Source organism: Pteronotus mesoamericanus, unplaced genomic scaffold (genome assembly GCF_021234165.1).
Source record: "Pteronotus mesoamericanus isolate MK-2021 breed Mesoamerican mustached bat unplaced genomic scaffold, CSHL_Meso_final contig_263, whole genome shotgun sequence".
NCBI lineage: Eukaryota > Metazoa > Chordata > Mammalia > Chiroptera > Mormoopidae > Pteronotus > Pteronotus mesoamericanus.
In genome coordinates, this window is record NW_026555112.1 from 5,693,981 (window position 1) to 5,711,930 (window position 17,950).

The following is a 17,950-nucleotide window of genomic DNA, read 5'->3' on the forward strand; positions in this document are numbered from 1 at the left end:
CAGGCAGCTGCCATGTTAAACAATTGCCACTGATTATTTTGGACAAATGCCCTGGACACAGGGCTGTTTGGACACAGCAAGCTCTGAGTCAAGTCAAATAAAGACAGGCCCTGAGAATGAAGCTTTTTAGGGAGCTTCCAGGTTAAATAGTAATAACTCTCTAGGGATGAGGCTTTTGGAGAGCTGAGACCCGTTGCCCCCTCCAGTGGCTAAGAGGCTGCTGGTTTCCACAGCTACCATAGCTGCAAGGATATTGGTTTTCAAGTTACTGCAGAGCTGTCAAGAAAGGGATGGGACTAGGGAAACCTAATATGCCCCACAGATCGCTGTTTTTAGAAAAATTCAGCTGTTTTTCTTGAGCAAATTGAGTCTTACAAGTCTTTGATTTCTTTCCAGAGTTCTGAAAAAAAAAATTTGATCACATTTTCTTATGTTATTGCTTTTATGAAGGAGCGGATTTTCAGAGGTCTTTAATCTACTATTCCAAAAGTACTTCTCATCATTTTTTAAAAAATAAAAGTTAGGTAAATTTGGAAAACAGTTTAGCATCATCTAGTTAAGCACATGTATTTTGGACTCAGACTAACCTAGGCTTAAATTGAAGTAACATTGCTTACTAGCTGTGTGACTGTTGGCAAATTACTTCTCTAAACTTCAGTTTCCTCAGATGTGAAATGGGACAATAATAATATCCGCCTCATGGGATTGTTGAGAGAATAAAATTACATGATACGTGTAAAACACTTAGCATAGTCCCAGAATGATCAGTTTAGAAAATTGGACTATATGCAAGGACTAAACACATCAATTCAGATAAAGTTCCCTTCATTATATCCTACATAAACAAATGGAAATGTTTCATGGAACCTGAGTACTTGGTATGAAATGAGGCAAGATACCCTCTTGTTATTTTTTGTTTCTTCTTTCTCTATATGAAATGATTTTAAATCATTAAATTTCCTGTTTAATACCTTGCACTGATGTGGAATTTATACCAAAAATGCTCTTTTATATATAGTATTATTCCTCATAATAACTGTATAAAGCAGGTATCATTATCTCCATTTTACTATTGAAAAAACTAAGGTTCACAGAGGTTAATGGATTAGCCTAAATTCACTTGTTACCTAATAGTAAAGAGTATAATTTAGGCACACATATGTAAGAGAGAGAAAGTGAAAATGTGGAGGAACATAAGGAAAGAAAACTCAAAATGGCAGCCATGTGAAAGGAAACATTGAAAAAGGCAATTTCATGGCTTTAAATGAAAGCAATGGCTGAACTCTACAGATGTTGCCACTAGATGGTGGTGTTTCCATTATCTGGAGTTCTTGTTCCTTCAGCTGGGTCAGGAAGAAAAAGAGGTCTTGATAAAGCCATCAGCACAGATGCCAGCCTCCTGCCTCAGGAGTCAGTCTGTGCATCATGAGGCCCAGATCTTACATCTGCTTCTGGACAGTAGGAATTCAAATCCCTTTGACTTAACTTCTCTCTCTGCATTAGAGAATAAGCTGTACTGCTATTCAGTATCAAATGGATAAGCACATAAATCCATTGAATCTATTAACATAATTCTCTCTCTCAGGTTTCAAGGGAGGTCAATGAAATGACAGTAAAAATGCCGTATCAGTGCTTCATAAATGGACAGTTCACAGATGCTGATGATGGAAAGACTTACGACACTATCAACCCGACAGACGGCTCTGTGAGTAGTTACTCAGTGAGCGTAGTGGCCAGAGGTCATGGGTTTTGCTTTATAACACAGCAGTAAAACAGACAGCTTCAGGAACTACTTTATTCTATCACTCTTCCTCCAAGCACTTAATATAAATGTACTCCATGCATTCCTTTCAACCCCTCAATTCCGATACTGGCTGTCAACTATAGCAACCTATTTTAGAGAATGCATATTTATGATGAATTTAGACAGATACATATGCACATCAGAGGCACACCTTCACATAAAGCTATGTGTAGGGGGAAATTTCAGACTTTGCAAGATCATGGAAAGAAACTCAGCTTCCCTGAGACCCTAGAAGAAATAGTTCCAGTTTTCCTAAATGTGTCTTTCCATAATGTAGTGTGAGAGGAGAAGTACCAAATTTCAGGCTCATAATTTTCATGTTAAAATTACTTCTTTTTGTTTATTCTATTACTGGAGGTATCAGTTTTCCATCATAAAATTCTCTGGATTTTATAATACAACATTAATTCTAAGGAACATATTCATATATCTTGCTATAAAATAAGCTTTAACCTATTTCTACTCATCTTGAAACAGACAATATGCAAAGTAGCCTATGCTTCTTTGGTGGATGTTGATAAAGCAGTAGCAGCAGCCAAAGATGCCTTTGAAAATGGTGAATGGGGAAAAATGAATGCAAGAGAAAGAGGAAGATTGATGTACAGGTATGTTTTCTTAAAAACTCAAGTTTGCGACCTTTGATATTGACTAACATTGCCAAGATTTAAAATATTTCTCCAAAACATTCTAATATGTACCTATTATAGAACATGCCTTCTGTTACTTACATCATAGAAAATTTCATATATGTGAGTTCCTGACTTGTATTATTGTTTGTATCGGTCAAGGCCCCAGTAGGAAATGATGTTTAAAAAAATATTTATTTATTTTTTTATTTTTAGAGAGAGGCGAAGGGAGGGAGCGAAAAAGGGAGGGAAATATCAATGTGTGAGAGATACATCAATCAGTTGCCTCTTGCACACACACCCTACCCCACCCCTGCCTACTGGGGACCTGGCCTGCAACCCAGGCATGTGCCCTGACTGGGATTGAACCAGTGACCTTTCAGTTTACAGGCTGGCACTTAATCCACTGAGCCACACCAGCCAGAGCAGAAATGGAGTTTAATAAAGGACTATTTACCAAGATGTGGGCAAGGTCAAGGGATAATGAGGTACTCACAATTAGCAACAAGGGGCAGCTACCATTACTCAAAGATCCAAAGGGACAGAAGATGGGGCTGCTATAGAGTCTGGCGAGATCTAAAGCTATAAGAGAAGGCCACACTGTGGTGGTTTTTGGTTGGGGGACTCAGCAGCTGCTGAACCACAGCCCGTCTGTGAGGCAGCCAGGGGTTTCAAATCCCCAACTACCTTTGCTTCTAGTTCCTGAGTCTTCTGATGGGTGCACCAGTTGGACTGTCATTGGCCAAACCCAGTGAAAGGGCCAGGAAGCCAAGGGATGTAGTCTATGAAGGTCATTCTCCAAGGTGACAAAGCAGGGTAGAAAATGAAAAACAGCAACAAATGGAGACTATCCAGCACCCTGTTGTTTTCAAAGACAGATTTTAAATCCCTTTATATGGAGGAAGCAGAAGCAAGGAAGGAAAATACTAAGGCCTGGAAAAGGCATTATAAAATTGATAACTGAGTATGTCAAGAATAATTCAGTTCTACTATGAATTAAGTTTTCTGCTTACCTAAGCCAAATAGCTGACCTTGGTCAAAAGACCTCCTAGAGCAGGATCTGGAAGAAGCACTGGGGTAGGGGGATTTCATGCCTGACTTTGGAATGGTCCAAAGGGGGCAGCTCAGAGGACCACTAAAGGAAAATATATAGCAAAGGTGGGGGGAGAAAAGGTGAATTTTGACTATTTCATAGTGATTAGATAGTCCTATCCTTATCTTCCCACAGAAACTAAATAACCAAACAGAAATCTGTGTGGTGTCTATAATTTATTCCATCTATTTCTATCATGTCCTCTTCAGTTAGTTCTGAAATATTTCTGCACCAACCAGACATCCTCACGTGTTCGCAGCTTCTCCGGGGCTCTGGTTGCACTCTAACATCTTCCTGTATATTCGTGAACTATCCACATGCCCGCTGTTTTCTAACATTGATCTCCTTGGACTACCACAGCTCAATCACTCTTCTACTTCTTATCCATTTACGAGGTGAATTAATTGTACAGGCTTCCAACACCCTCTACTTCTCTTGTAACTCTTGAAACAAATTATTTACAATATTATTCGTTTAATATCCGTCTTCCCATATTCTCCATGAGGACAGAGACCCAGGCCATTTGTGTTCACCTCTGAATTCTCAGCCCTGAGGACGGTGCCTTAAACAACAGAGGGACTCAATTAATATTTGTTGAGTGGATTTTTTTCACTGACCATACAGACTTGCAGACCTACTGGAACAGAACCAAGAAGAGCTGGCAACCATTGAAGCCCTCGATTCAGGCGCTGTCTACACCTTGGCTCTGAAGACTCACATTGGAATGTCTGTGCAAACATTCAGATATTTTGCTGGCTGGTGCGACAAAATTCAGGTAGGTGCAAATGTTGTTTGACTCCACGTAGATCAGTCCAAAAAGAAAAGGGACGAACATTTATTAGTTTTTAAAGCCCCTGTATCAGAGCCACCCCTTGTGTAGTAGGGTTTCTCATTTAATCCTTGTAATAGTCATCTGAGGTGGGTACATACCTATTATCCCTTATTACAGGTAAGGAAATGGAGGCTTGAGGACAGCAAATGACTTGCAATGGTAACATAGTAAGTAAACCCCAGAGCTAGGATTTGAACTCACGATTTTTCTGAACTAAAGTCCAGTGATGTTCTTTGTACTTTACTGTAATTTCTCCCGAGAGCATCTAATCTGTTGGACATATAGTGAGAAGCCTGGTATCATGGAGGGATTGCAAACTCGAATGCCTGCAGAGGTCAGAGAGCAGACATAGATGGGCTAAGTAGGCTGGGTATAAGAAAAAAATTTTAAGACATGGGTACAATAAATATTTCATTTTCCTTTTATTATAAAAAATAAATAGCACATGTATGATGACAAATGGCAACCATTCTTGCTCTTGACTTTGAGGCTACAAAAGGGAAAGGTAGGGCTTACATCAAACAGCAGAATGCATGCCCCTCATAGACTCACAATAGCCACTGCAGCACTAGCCATCACGGTCACATTCCCAGCATGACTAAAAAGGAAATGGGGAAGGGGAGAAATGTAAAAGGAATTTGAAAAGCATTCCCACCCCACCCTTTCAGTGCCTCAGGAGGCTGCCCAGACCCTACTGGAGGTTACAGATAGTATCGTATAAGGTATATGCATTATATTATGTTTCTAATCCCAAGCACACCTTGCACTTGAAACTAGGGTTTCAGTTAAGAGATTGTACACTTGCTTGTTTGAGTAGCAACAACAATATTTTATGTGGCAAAACAAATATATAGCTTCACTAAGGATTATTATCTTGATTCTGTTGTGATTAAGTTCGGCTACAAATAATAGAGAAGCCAACTAAGAAGTTTGCTTTTATCTCACTTTCCAGGAGTCCAAAGGCAAGCAATCAGGTCTAGTATGTGAGATGAAGTTTCCCTCCCTTTCTCCGCCAGGCTATACTTAGCACCATGTGATCGCTACTCTTGAGGCTGTCTCATGGCCTCATGACAATTACTGCAGTGCCAGCCATTTCAGCAACATTCTGAGCAGGGAGAAGGAAGAAGTGGGAGTTGGGGGAAGGGTAAAAGAGCACTTATTTGAGCTGAGTCTGCCTATTTTAAAGAACATTCCCCTCCCAATGCTTTGTGCTTACATCTTCCATTGACCATCCCTATCTACTGTGAAAACTGTGAAACAGTTTTGTATCTGGGCATATTGCCATCCCCATCATTAAAGCAGAGCTTCTGTTACTAAGGACAGAGGAGAGAATGAATATTGGGCAGGCAATTAACATTTTCTGCCATGCTAAGAAATTGGAATGGAGGTAATAAATAAATTAAAATTATGTCTATTCTCCAGTGACTCAGTTCTTTCAATAAAGAAATAGTTCCTTTCTTGGTTAGGATATATTTCTTATACATTGAACACTACCTTTTTATATCAGGTAGAAAAAAACAAGAGTCAGACACAATTCTTTGAGATTAAAGAAAAAAACTTTTTTAAAACCACCTATAATATCCTCACATCTCTGACCTATTTTGAACAGATTAAATTTATTCATTTCAAAGATCAATCAGTTGCCTCTAGTATATACCCCCTTGTCTCTCGTTGGCACTCCAACTGAAACCCGACCCCACAGCCCAGATATGGGCCCTGACTGGGAATCAAACTGGCATCCTTTCGCTTTGTGGAATGATGCCCAGCCAACTGAGCCACATCGGTCAAGGCCAACCTTTGTGTTTTTTAGGGTTCTACAATCCCCATCAACCAGGCCCGTCCAAATCGCAATCTGACCTTCACCAAGAAGGAACCACTTGGGTAAGACGAGGAAAGCATCGCTGAGCGACTTGTGTTAGTTTGAGACAGCTAAGGACGTCATCTTTCTTCTTCACAGTGTCTGTGCCATTATCATCCCCTGGAATTACCCACTGATGATGCTGGCGTGGAAGAGCGCAGCCTGTTTGGCAGCAGGCAATACCTTAGTGCTCAAGCCAGCACAAGTAAGACGCAACGGGCTGGGTGCCAACTCTCCTCCTCTCCTATTTACTTAAAATCAGAGACATATATTCTTTGCACTATTTTGCAGCTTTGCTCTAAGTCTGAAATTGTGTAAAAAATAAAATTAACTCTAGTGCAGCCATAGAGGGAAAGCTGGATATTTGATCTAAAGGACAGAAGAGAGTCTGAAGAAGGTCATTGCTGTCTGCTTCTACTCAGGTCACGCCCTTGACTGCTTTGAAGTTTGCAGAGCTCTCTGTTAAAGCAGGGTTCCCCAAGGGGGTAATCAACATCATCCCAGGCTCAGGTATGGACCTGCCTCACTGTGGTTAATGAATGGTACAGGGGTCGCTGAGGGGCTGCTTTCCGACTCGATATAGTCCTGAATTATAACTGCACATTAAAACTAAATACAGTTTACCAAACAGTTAACTTAAGGATATACTCACCAGACGCTAAAATCTTAAAGTGGAAATGTAATGGCGCATGAGTTGGGCAGGAGGGACAGAAATTGTACAGCACTGTAAATCCACCCTAAGGTGGCCCATTTCAATTTTTAAGAACTGCTTTGGAAGATTTAAAAAAAACGAGGCTTACCCATCTTTTGGGGAGGATGACAATTGCGTAAAGGACATTATTTAGAATTTTGTCAGTTTGTAATTAATACAGAAAATGTGAGACTGAGATATAGATGAGAGCTTAGCAATCTCCTTCCATGAATTCAGAGCCACCCCAGCCATCAAAACTGGACTCATGTTTGAAATCATGTTTGATTCCCTAATTCTGCAGGTGGTGTGGCAGGACAACGCCTTTCTGAACATCCCGATATCCGCAAACTTGGCTTCACTGGTTCCACCCCTATTGGCAAACAGATTATGAAGAGGTACTCACTTGAATATGTCAATTTGCTGAAGATCCTGTTAAACCAGATTTTTGTTTTAGCTTTTGCTTCTTTGAATAGGGGCTTTTGGAGGGAGAAAAATCAGATCAGATTTGGAAGAGAAATCTGCTTATCACTGCAGGGTATTGGAATGTTTGAATATAATAAAACACTTTCCGAAGTGTAAAGCCCACAGCCAATAAAACTAGAGCCATATTGAAATTCTACACCCTGCTGGTTGTTTTAACAACCCAGCACAAAACATTTTCTATACTAGATCTGTGACCCAATTTGTTTTTGGAGCATAAGGAAGAACCCAAAAAGACATATAAATGACAAATATGAATTATTAATAAAATGAATTTCTAAAAAGCAGTAACATTAATTTTTTTTAATTGCAGATAATTTAAATGTCCACAAGAAGGCAGTGGTTAAAGTATACCAACATAATAGAATACTGTGCAGTCATGTCCATGGAGCAATTTAATAACATTGAAAAGTGTTGTTAAAATGGTAAATGGAAAAAAAAAATAGGGTATAAAATTGTATATATTGGGTGATTCCCAACTATGTTAAATAAGGCAAATGCTGTAGTTGGACACAGACCAGAAATAACTATATCAAAATATGTTATCATCCAAAAAATGATAAAAACAATGATCACTGAGCCATGGAATTATGATTTTTTTTCCTTTGTGCCTTTCTTTAAATTTTAAAAATGTTTTAAATAATACTGTTGCAAGAAAGGGGAATTAACAATATACTTACAAAAACCTGTATTTTTTCCCAATTTTCCAGTAATCTGGTTTGAGGCTAAATTCCTTGCCAGGCCTTCATGTAACCAAAATTCTTATACCTAAAAATCTGAATTTACCTATGAGGATCTCTAATCATTTGCCATAGAATTTAAAACAAAACTTTTTATTATGGAAAATTTCTAATATATACAAAGCACACAGAATAGCATAACAAATTCCCATGTGCTCACCATGCAGCTACAACAATTATCACCATTCTACCATTCGTGCTTTGTTTTTGTATAATTTTCTGAATATTTCTGAGGCTCAGTTAGGTTTTCCATACCAAGTGGTAATTTATGGTGGGGAGAGACAGACAGACAGACAGAGAGGGAGAGACTAAATGCTCATTTCCCATTTATTTCTTCCTAGTTGTGCTGTGAGCAACTTGAAGAAAGTTTCCCTTGAACTTGGTGGCAAATCCCCACTTATAATATTCAATGACTGTGAACTTGACAAAGCCGTGCGAATGGTAAGAGTGGGTCAAATCCAACTAAATCGGTGCCTACTTCTAAAGCACATTTCAATAAAACAAAACAAAACAAAACAAAACAAAACACATTTCACCTCCTTGCTCATTAGAAATCTTAAAGTGAGATTTGGTCTTATCTAGTCATACATAGAAATTAACCCTCTTTATGCTTAGGTTTGAGAATACTCAGGACACTTAATTTTTTAAAAATAATGTCTTTATAGTTTGTCTCATTAAAGTGTTTTTAAATCTTGGGAGTCAGGGAGTCTTTCAAAACATTCATGATGTATACAAACTGATGTAGGGATCTCAAAAGCAAAATCTAAATTCATAGAATAATCTAGGTTTTCTTCCAACACAAAATGTGTCTTTAATGGTATGCCCTTATTTTTACATACTTGTTTTCAAGTGCTCATGGGCCAAAATGGGGAAGGGAGAAACAAAACCCCTAAAAGCACGCTAGATCAAAACGGAGTAGTTCTGGCAGCTCTCATCACTGGCCAGGTCAGGGGATTGTGTTTTCCTGTGACCTCTCTGTGCTGTCTGCTGCCTTCCAATGGCATCGAGTTCTCAGTACGTGCACTTTTATGACAAACCCAACTTCCCAAGTAGTGTTAACAATCTTTTCTCCTCTGCTGCCCAAGGGCATGGGAGCCGTATTTTTCAACAAAGGAGAGAACTGTATTGCAGCAGGGCGGTTGTTTGTGGAAGAATCCATCCACGATGAATTTGTCACAAGAGTGGTAAGGTACCTTTAAATTGGCTCCATGAGTCGAGCAGAAATTGCTTCAACTGAAAAGTACTTCTGAGACTTAGTAAATTTTCAGGTGTGATAATAGTACTGTGGTTGTATTTTTTTTTTTTTTTAAACAACACAGTCCTTATCTTTTAGAGCTACTTTTTGACATATTTATAGGTTCAATTATATAATGTCTAGACTTTGCTTCCCTCCTGCTCCCCAGGAGGGGAGGAACTGAGTGGTGGAATAAATTGGCCATGAATTGGTAATTGTTGAAGTTGGGTGATGGGTACATGGAGTTTTATTATATTATTTGTCTACTTTTATATGTGTTTATAATTTTTCATAGTAAAAAGTTATAGGTCTGTGTAAAAAAAAAAACAAAACCTTAAGAGCTGTTATTACCTCTACCTTGCTCTGCATTTATAGTATGTTAGGCCCTGACACAGGAGGTTTTTATAAACCCCTAAATTGAAATTGGCTATAGACTGCTAGGTCTTTACAAATCCTCAGCTCATAGCTAACAGGACAGGTATCATTTCTTCCACTAAGAGAGGTGAGACAGACAGACAGACAGACACCTACTATAGATTGGTCAGGATTCTTTAAGTATGTGACTAAAAGCCATTTATGGAACTATTAAGATGAATTCTATGACTAAAATAAACTCTAAACTATGCTACATTATATCTTTACAATGGTAATAGTAATTATTGTTTATATTTGAAAAACCAGCACCCAGCATTTTTTTTTCCAGAGCCAATCCCGCCATCCCCAAGAGGCAAACGTTCTTCCTTTATGAGAGTAGAAAACACGAAAGTCAGATGGAGAGGCAGATGGTGGGCAGCGACTGCCTCCTACATATCCCTGTAATTCCATTTTGTGCTTCAGTAAAACAGTTACAGCACCACGTGTCGTGGGTTCTCACAACTATAACTTGTTGAAATTTCAAATGCCGAGACCAAAAATGTCAGGGATTTACTGTATCGGTTTTGTACTCATGCGATTTATATTCATTCTTTGTTCAATAGGTACTTTTCTGAGGGGTTATTGCCAGGCCTAAATTCAAATTCATCGGCCCGTGAGGTCACAGTTACTCCCATTCTTTCTTCTTGCTAGAATTGGACTTAACATTAGAAAATGCAGAAATAGATTAAAAGAACAGAGGTGCACAAGAAGTGATTACAAAGACATGTCTGTGACGAATGTTGTTCAATAAAGATGGTTTTTCATCAGAACATTTTAGCAATTTCTCTGGCATGGTTGCGCCATGAGACTTTCACAAGGGCAATCTGCCACATTTGGGGAGAGAAAAAAAAGACAGCAGTGCGGCCATTTTGGAAATTCTTTGGTCTTGAGGAGGAAAAGTATGCTGTATTAACAAAAATCGCAGAACATCAGATTTACTATTTTAATGGATTGCCATTCAGGGTAATTTTAAAAGAGCATATGCAGCTTCTGTTCTGTTAGGATCAGTGGTTAAGAGTGGAAGCTTTCAATTCAGGAAAACTACAGTCTTTGGTGGTTGTGTGTCCTTGGGCAAGTCGCCTCTCTAAGCCTCAGTTTCTTCACCTGTAAGATGGAAATAATAAAACCCCTCTCGAGTGCTGCTGTGAAGACTGAATGACCCCATGTCTTTTAACCGCTTAGTATATACACCCACCATGTGATAGAAGCCCAGCCAAGGGTGCCCGTTGTTCTTATTAACAGTCAATTGTGTTTTGTGAACGGGATGACACACAGGTGGAAGAAATTAAAAAGATGAAAATCGGTGATCCGCTTGAGAGATCTACTGATCACGGGCCCCAGAATCATAAGGCCCATTTGGAAAAGCTTCTGCAGTACTGTGAAGCCGGAGTGAAAGAGGGGGCCACCCTGGTGTACGGGGGAAGGCAAGTCCCAAGGCCAGGTACGATCACCGCCGGGGGTGCTGGCTTGGCCAAAAAGTCCTATGGTTTTTTCCATAAAATACAAGACACATTTATCATTTTCGCCAATAACTTTATTGATTTGTATATTTTGAGTATGTCGGCTACTCCTGCTATTGGCTTCCAGGGGTAGAGACCAGGATGCTGCTAAACATTGTCCAGTGCATAAGACAGCCCCACAGCACAAAACTATTTGGCCAAAAGGTCAACAGTACCAAGAAACTTTGCAAACCACTTTTGATATGTTCTATCAGTCACAAAACCTTCTCCATACACTGCACAAATCTTTTTTTTTTTTTTGCATTTCAGTTGCGTATTTACCTTTCTTGAAATAATAAAGCATAATACAGCAAAAATGTGTATTTTATTCTATCTTCAATGTTAAAATGGCTCCACAAAAATTCACCAGTTTTGATACATTTTTTAAAAATGTATGCTGGTATGACAGCTGTCACAATACAGTCTAATAAAGTCATTTCAAATGAAGTTAAAGACAACTAAGCACTACTAGAACCATTGTACAGAAAAAATATAATGGACTTTTTGACCAGCCTGGTATAAGGGGTACAAGGCTTCTTAAATTGGACTAGATGGTAACAAGTTTTATAGCAACACCAACTTGCCTCAAAAGTAGAATTGATTTCTAGATCCTACTTGGCCACTTGATTTCTAGATCCTACTTGGCCACTTATAAGCTGTGGCACCTTGGACAACACAATTTTTCTGAACCTCCCATATAAAAAGGGATGAAATGTGCATACCTTGCTTTACTAGGCTGTGAAAATCCAGTAACAGAATAGATATGACAGGCCCTTAGCTGTGCAGTAAACAAGTATAATGGATAACTGTGTTACTCAGGAGCTGCTGATCTTTCTTTCTGGCCCTGTGAGATTTAATCTTAGCCAGCATAGCAGGGAAGGATTCGTTCCTCTTATCTAAAGCAGTACCTGGTACTGAAATAGTGAACGGCTCATTGTAATGATACCAAAAAGGAGAAAAAGACAAGCAACTGCAACAACTCATTTTTGACTCATATGGGTAGATTGGGCACCAACATCCTACTTTGAAAATTGGTAATTAGGAGGGAAAAAAATCAGCATTTATTCTGTGTTTCTGTATGAACTGAATTTCTGGATAACTTAGTAGCTGATAAAGGAGACTTTTTGGGGGGCAGTGGTAGGGCAGAGGAATCCCTGCTAATGGACAGGATGGGAAAGGAAAGGAGGTTGTGGGTTCAGTCGACGGTCATGGCACATACAAGAAGCAGCTAATGAATACATAAATGAGGGGAACAACAAGTCGTTTCTCTCTCTCTAAAAATTAAATAAATAAATGAGTAAATAACACTTAAGAGATCTAACAACCAAATGTAATGTGTAGAACTGATTTAAATCCTGAATCAAACAGATGAACTGTAATAAGCTCTTTCTAGATAATCAGAAATTAAAGTATAGTTAAGAACAAGGAGCCCTGGCTGGTGTGGCGCAGTGGATTGAGCACTGGGCTGCAAGCCTAGGCGTTGCTAGTTCGATTCCCAGTCAGGGCTTGTGCCAGGGTTGCAGGTTGGGTCCCCATTTGGGGGTGTGCAAGAGGCAACCATACATTGATGTTTCTCTCCCTCATTTTTTCCCTCCTTTCCCCTCTGCCTAAAAATAAATAAATAAAACCTTTAAAAAAATAAGGAATTATTCATTTGTTAGGTATGGTAATGTATTGTGGCATGTATGAAAATGTCCTTATTTTTTTACAGATTTGTACTGAAATACTTTTGGAGGTCAAAGTGGTAATCTCTGGAATTTTCTTTAAAATATTTCAGCATGGAAAAATGAATCAAATATAGCAAAACATGAATAAATATTTTACTGTTCATGATACTATGGTCTCTACTTTTACATATATTTGAAACTTTTGTAATAAAGACATTTAAAAAATTAAGGACTTAGGAATGCTAATGCCAAATAGGAAAATGAAAGTCTTCTTGGTTTTACTGACCCAGAAAAAAGAAAGTAAAATGTAATTAAATGAGAACTGTATTGAAAATTACCCTATCATTGATGTTTTTTTCTTCTGTGTTCAAATAGGCTTTTTTATGGAACCAACTGTCTTCACAGATGTGGAGGACCACATGTATCTTGCCAAAGAAGAATCCTTTGGACCTATTATGGTTATTTCTAAATTCCCAAATGGGTATGTTCTTCAGGCACAATTTAACAAGTTTTGACTAGATAAGTTTTTTCCCTTCTGCCACTGAGCTGTATAAAGAATGTAAAGTCAATGAACATGTCATTCTCTACCATAAGAATAGTTGACTTAATCAGAAGGGAGGGTTAATTAATGTAGATTGAAACATATTTTTGCTTCTTAGCTTAAATTAATGCTAACGTGAGATTTTAGGTGAGTACATTTTAGTTTTTGTACAAAAATATCTAGAGTCAATATTTGAAATGTCTCTAGAACAAGGTAAATGAGAATAGCAGAACTAGTTTTCACATTTATATTTCACATTTATATAGGAAGGCAGCCTCTGCAAAATCTGATTTTCTATAAGAAGGAGTGCTTGCTGCCTTCCTAGCGGATTAAGCCCTCCAAAGCATAATGCTCAACTTTTTACAATCACCATATAATCAACTATAAATGATATCCCAGTTTGTTACAGCACAGGAAACTTTCCAAAGTGTTCAGCATATCAAAGATGACCATGTGGTAACCGAGCTCATATAAGAATATTTGCCCTGGCTGCTGTGGCTCAGTGGATTGAGCACCAGCCTGTGAACCAAAGGTTCATTGGTTCGAGTCCCAGTGCAGGGCACATGCCTGGGTTGCAGGCCAGGTCCCCGGTAGGGAGAGTGCAAGATGCAACCACACATTGATGTTTCTTTCCTTCTTTCTCCCTCCCTTCCCCTCTCTAAAAAATGAATAAATCAATAACATCTTTTTTTAAAAAAAAAAGAATATTTAATACAATAGACTCATGGTATACTAGACAAAATTCTTCTGAATTCTAGCTTTAGTTTCCCTCAACCAATGATAAGGTAGGGAAAAACAGAATACAGAGTTCAGAAGAACTCCTTGGCCTTTCATAGACCTATGCTAAGAGACTTTGGGGGACCTGAAGCTATAGTGAGTAAACGTTGAGAAACTGCTTTAAGGATGCCCTTAATCTAAATTCTATCATAGGACAGATAGGCTCTGCGTTAAACTTGCAGGTATCAGGAGCCGTGTTTTGGAAATATACACCTAGATAAGTCATTCCTGTCCTCAAGGCGCTTACTGTCTAATCGAGGAGACACACAAGGATATGGGCAATTCATCACAGGAGGTCAAAGGCAGGATCGTACAGTGGCTAGCCTCTGTACTCTGACCCCGCACCTGACTACGTCTGTGGGCTTGGGCCAGTTACTTAGTCACTCTGTCCCTCTGTTTCTTTATTTGTAAAATTGAGTTATTAATAGTATCTACTTCTTTTGGATCGTTCTAAGGATTAAATGTTTACTAGTGGTGTGTTGCCATTGTTATACTTATTATTCTAGAAGTGGGCAAGAGACCCTGTGAAACTGTGTCATCTCAATAGTCCTCACAAGCAATAGCATAACGCCTTGGTCCAGCCTATAAATATTTGGGTCCCTACCCATGCGCAATGCATGAAGAAGTGTGAGAATTTTAGCAGAGCCTCAGTTCACTCCAAATGAGGTTCCAAACCTCTGGTGCAAAGTTAAAATTGTGTGTAGTCAAAATTACTTTTGAAAATACCTTCGGAAGGCTCCATATTAAAGCATGTACTGTCTTTTAAAAAATTCTGCACACCTAATTTTTCTTCCAGGTTTAGGAATGATTCTGTTTCTTTGCCAGAGCACCAAATGAAATACTTGGGTTGCATCTATTGACCGTACTATAGACAATCCATGCATTCCTCAGCATTAGGATGACACTCAGAAAAGTGAGATACACTATGACAAACACAGAGGAACTGGACACACACTCAGTCACGAGGGATTATGTTACTCTCCTTTTACTGAATTAGCATATTGACTGAATTTCCTCTCATTTGCTGATGCAACACCAGGTGTAAAGAGGAACCAGATGTTATCTCCGCCCACAGGGAGCTTCCAGTCTAGTTAGAAGGTGAACCATAAGTACACGAAGAGTTAATCCAAATCCTAAATTGGAAGTACAGTGCTTCCTGATTATAACTAACTTTTATTGAGCAATTACTGTATACCAGACACTCTTAGCTCATTTAAACCTCACAACAGTGAGGCAGGTGCTATTATTATTATTTCCATTTTCATAGGAATAAATGAAAGCATAGGAAGATGAAGTCACTTGCCCAGGGCCATCCAGGCAGCCTGGCTGCAGAGCCTTCCCGCTGAGCTGCTCCCATCCACGCCACAGCTGCGGGGCTGGCAGGAGCTGAGAGGGCTTCGGGGCGAGGCACAAATGAGCCTTGAACTCTTGTGTGTAAAATATGAGCACATAGCTAGAAGCAGGACTCAGGGGAGTAGGGAGAGAATGAGAAAGTCATAAAGGAGAACCGATAAAGAAGATTGAAAAGATGACTTCGGATCAGATTTTAAATGGTGGTGTATAATATATATGAAAAATATGATGTGGACTTGTAATATTTCATGGGAAGTTTCTTTTGGTATAAGTCTGGACAATTTCATTTATAAAAATGTAAGCAGGTTGGCAGTAATGTTTTCCTGTTTCCAACACGGAGGGGAAAAATATTAGAACATAAAATGGGAGTGTTGTGCTTTACATTTAATGACGTTTTATATCTTCCTAAAAACATCTTGTAGGGACATCGATGGAGTGTTGCAGCGAGCAAATAATACAGAGTATGGTTTGGCCTCGGGGGTTTTTACAAGAGACATAAATAAAGCTATGTACGTAAGTGAAAAACTGGAAGCGGGAACCGTGTTTATTAACACATACAACAAGACGGACGTGGCAGCCCCTTTCGGGGGAGTTAAACAGTCTGGCTTTGGAAAGGACTTAGGTACGCTTTACCGATCTACCGTGTCCCCTTCGTTTCCCCGCCACGGAGAAGCCTGCCCTCTGTTTCATGCAACAACGCTCACACACTCTGCCGAAGGGCATGCATTTCCCACAGAGCTGTTGGATCTGGGCTTACAGGGCACTACGTTTTTTAAAATGTTAAACTTTTTTTGACTATACAGAAAAGTACACACAATGGGGGAGAAAGTGTTTCTATTTAAACGAAGAAGATAGATGTTGAAAGGTAAAAGAATTTCTGAAGATATCTTTTAGCTAAAATAGGTTTGGTTTTCTCACCTGACATTCAGCATGAACTTGGTTTAGCATTCGGGGGAGTACGTGGGACCAAGACAGGAAAAATGGGTACAGGGCAAGAGCCAGTTGGCTCCGAGAGTAAGTCTCGTCTCTGAGCTGCTTGGCAGTCTTTCAGAGTCAACACCGCAACCGACAGGGTTTTCTGGGGATCTGGGAACTCAGGTTTGAGTCTGTAGAAAGCTCCAAATGTAATGTGTTGTGGGCAGTGACGCCACCATATTCCAAGCAGCGGCTTACTTTGAACACTAAATTAGGCCCTGTTCTAACTACTCTACCTGTTTGAGCACAAGCAATCTCACAGTAGCCCAGGGGGACAGGTACCATTTATTATCCTTCTTTAATGGCTGAGGAAAAGGGGGGCTCAGAGAGGTTGGCTAACGCTCCAAGTCACACAACCAGCCACTGGCCCAGAGAATTCAGAGCCGAGCAATCTGGCTGTGGAGCCTATGTGCTCAACTCCTCACAGTCAAGTCTAGCACGTCATTTCAAAATCTGAAGTATTTGTGATTTACTGAAATTGTAGTCCACTAATATAAGTTTGGTTCATTTGGGGTGTTTTTACATTTTCTCTTCCCTGATGGCCTTGGGCAATGTATTTTTTGCAATCAGAGTAGCTCTCATTTTAAATTCCATTGAGTTGAAGGTAAAGTCATTATTTTTTTTCATGTCTTTAATCTGGCTCTCATTCCTGCCTCTGAAACGCAGTGGGAGATTTTCTTAGAGAAATTACTGTTATAAAGTGAGGCAGCTGTGTTCCACTTGTCTTTTGATAGAATATAATGGACCAGCTTCAGGTTTCTGTTTTATTGTAAAATAGAATTTGCCTAATAGTTTCTTCCTCTCACAGTATTAAACTCCCTTAGCCCAGTGGCTTCTGGTTGCACATTGGATTAGAATCACCTGGGAGCTTTAAAAAATAAAAATACAAAGATACTGACTTAATTGCTCTGGGGTGTGACCTGGATCAGGGTTTTAATAGCTCCCCAAGGTGATTCTAATTTAAGGTTACAACCCTTGGTGTAGCTCAACTGTCAGAATCAAGTACTCATTAGCTTTGCCTGTGGCATTCATGCCCTTTAACTGCTATAGAAATGGATGCTTGTACTAGCTCAGAACAGAAACAAAAAGCAGGACCTATTTTTCTTTTTTGCCTGGATATGGCTTTCTCTATTTCTAAGATACTGTGTACATCAGGAAAACTGCATTTTCCTTATCTTTAAAATATAATTAGTACTGAAGACTGTAGGCAATTGTAATACAATGGTAAGTATGTGTGCATCTGAACATATGTAGACATAGAGAAGGTCCAGGGAAAATGTGGTTATGGAAGATAAAAATGATTCCCCTGTATAGAGCACTTACCATGAATGGAGCTTGCAGGACTGGAAGCTGCTCTGGGTGAGTC

General features: G+C 39.3%; 1 protein-coding gene across 1 annotated transcript in view; it reads left to right on the forward strand.

The window, feature by feature from the left end:
* ALDH1L2 (aldehyde dehydrogenase 1 family member L2) overlaps positions 1-17,950 on the forward strand; it is a 43,753-nt gene that overhangs the window by 24,331 nt on the left and 1,472 nt on the right. Inside the window, exons 11-22 of the mRNA XM_054574438.1 lie at positions 1,586-1,705; positions 2,282-2,409; positions 4,148-4,298; positions 6,166-6,236; positions 6,313-6,418; positions 6,636-6,723; positions 7,206-7,299; positions 8,466-8,565; positions 9,210-9,308; positions 11,048-11,213; positions 13,314-13,419; positions 16,032-16,231. Coding sequence (XP_054430413.1) covers positions 1,586-1,705; positions 2,282-2,409; positions 4,148-4,298; positions 6,166-6,236; positions 6,313-6,418; positions 6,636-6,723; positions 7,206-7,299; positions 8,466-8,565; positions 9,210-9,308; positions 11,048-11,213; positions 13,314-13,419; positions 16,032-16,231 — 1,429 coding nt within the window. The remainder of the gene's footprint in view (positions 1-1,585; positions 1,706-2,281; positions 2,410-4,147; positions 4,299-6,165; positions 6,237-6,312; positions 6,419-6,635; positions 6,724-7,205; positions 7,300-8,465; positions 8,566-9,209; positions 9,309-11,047; positions 11,214-13,313; positions 13,420-16,031; positions 16,232-17,950) is intronic.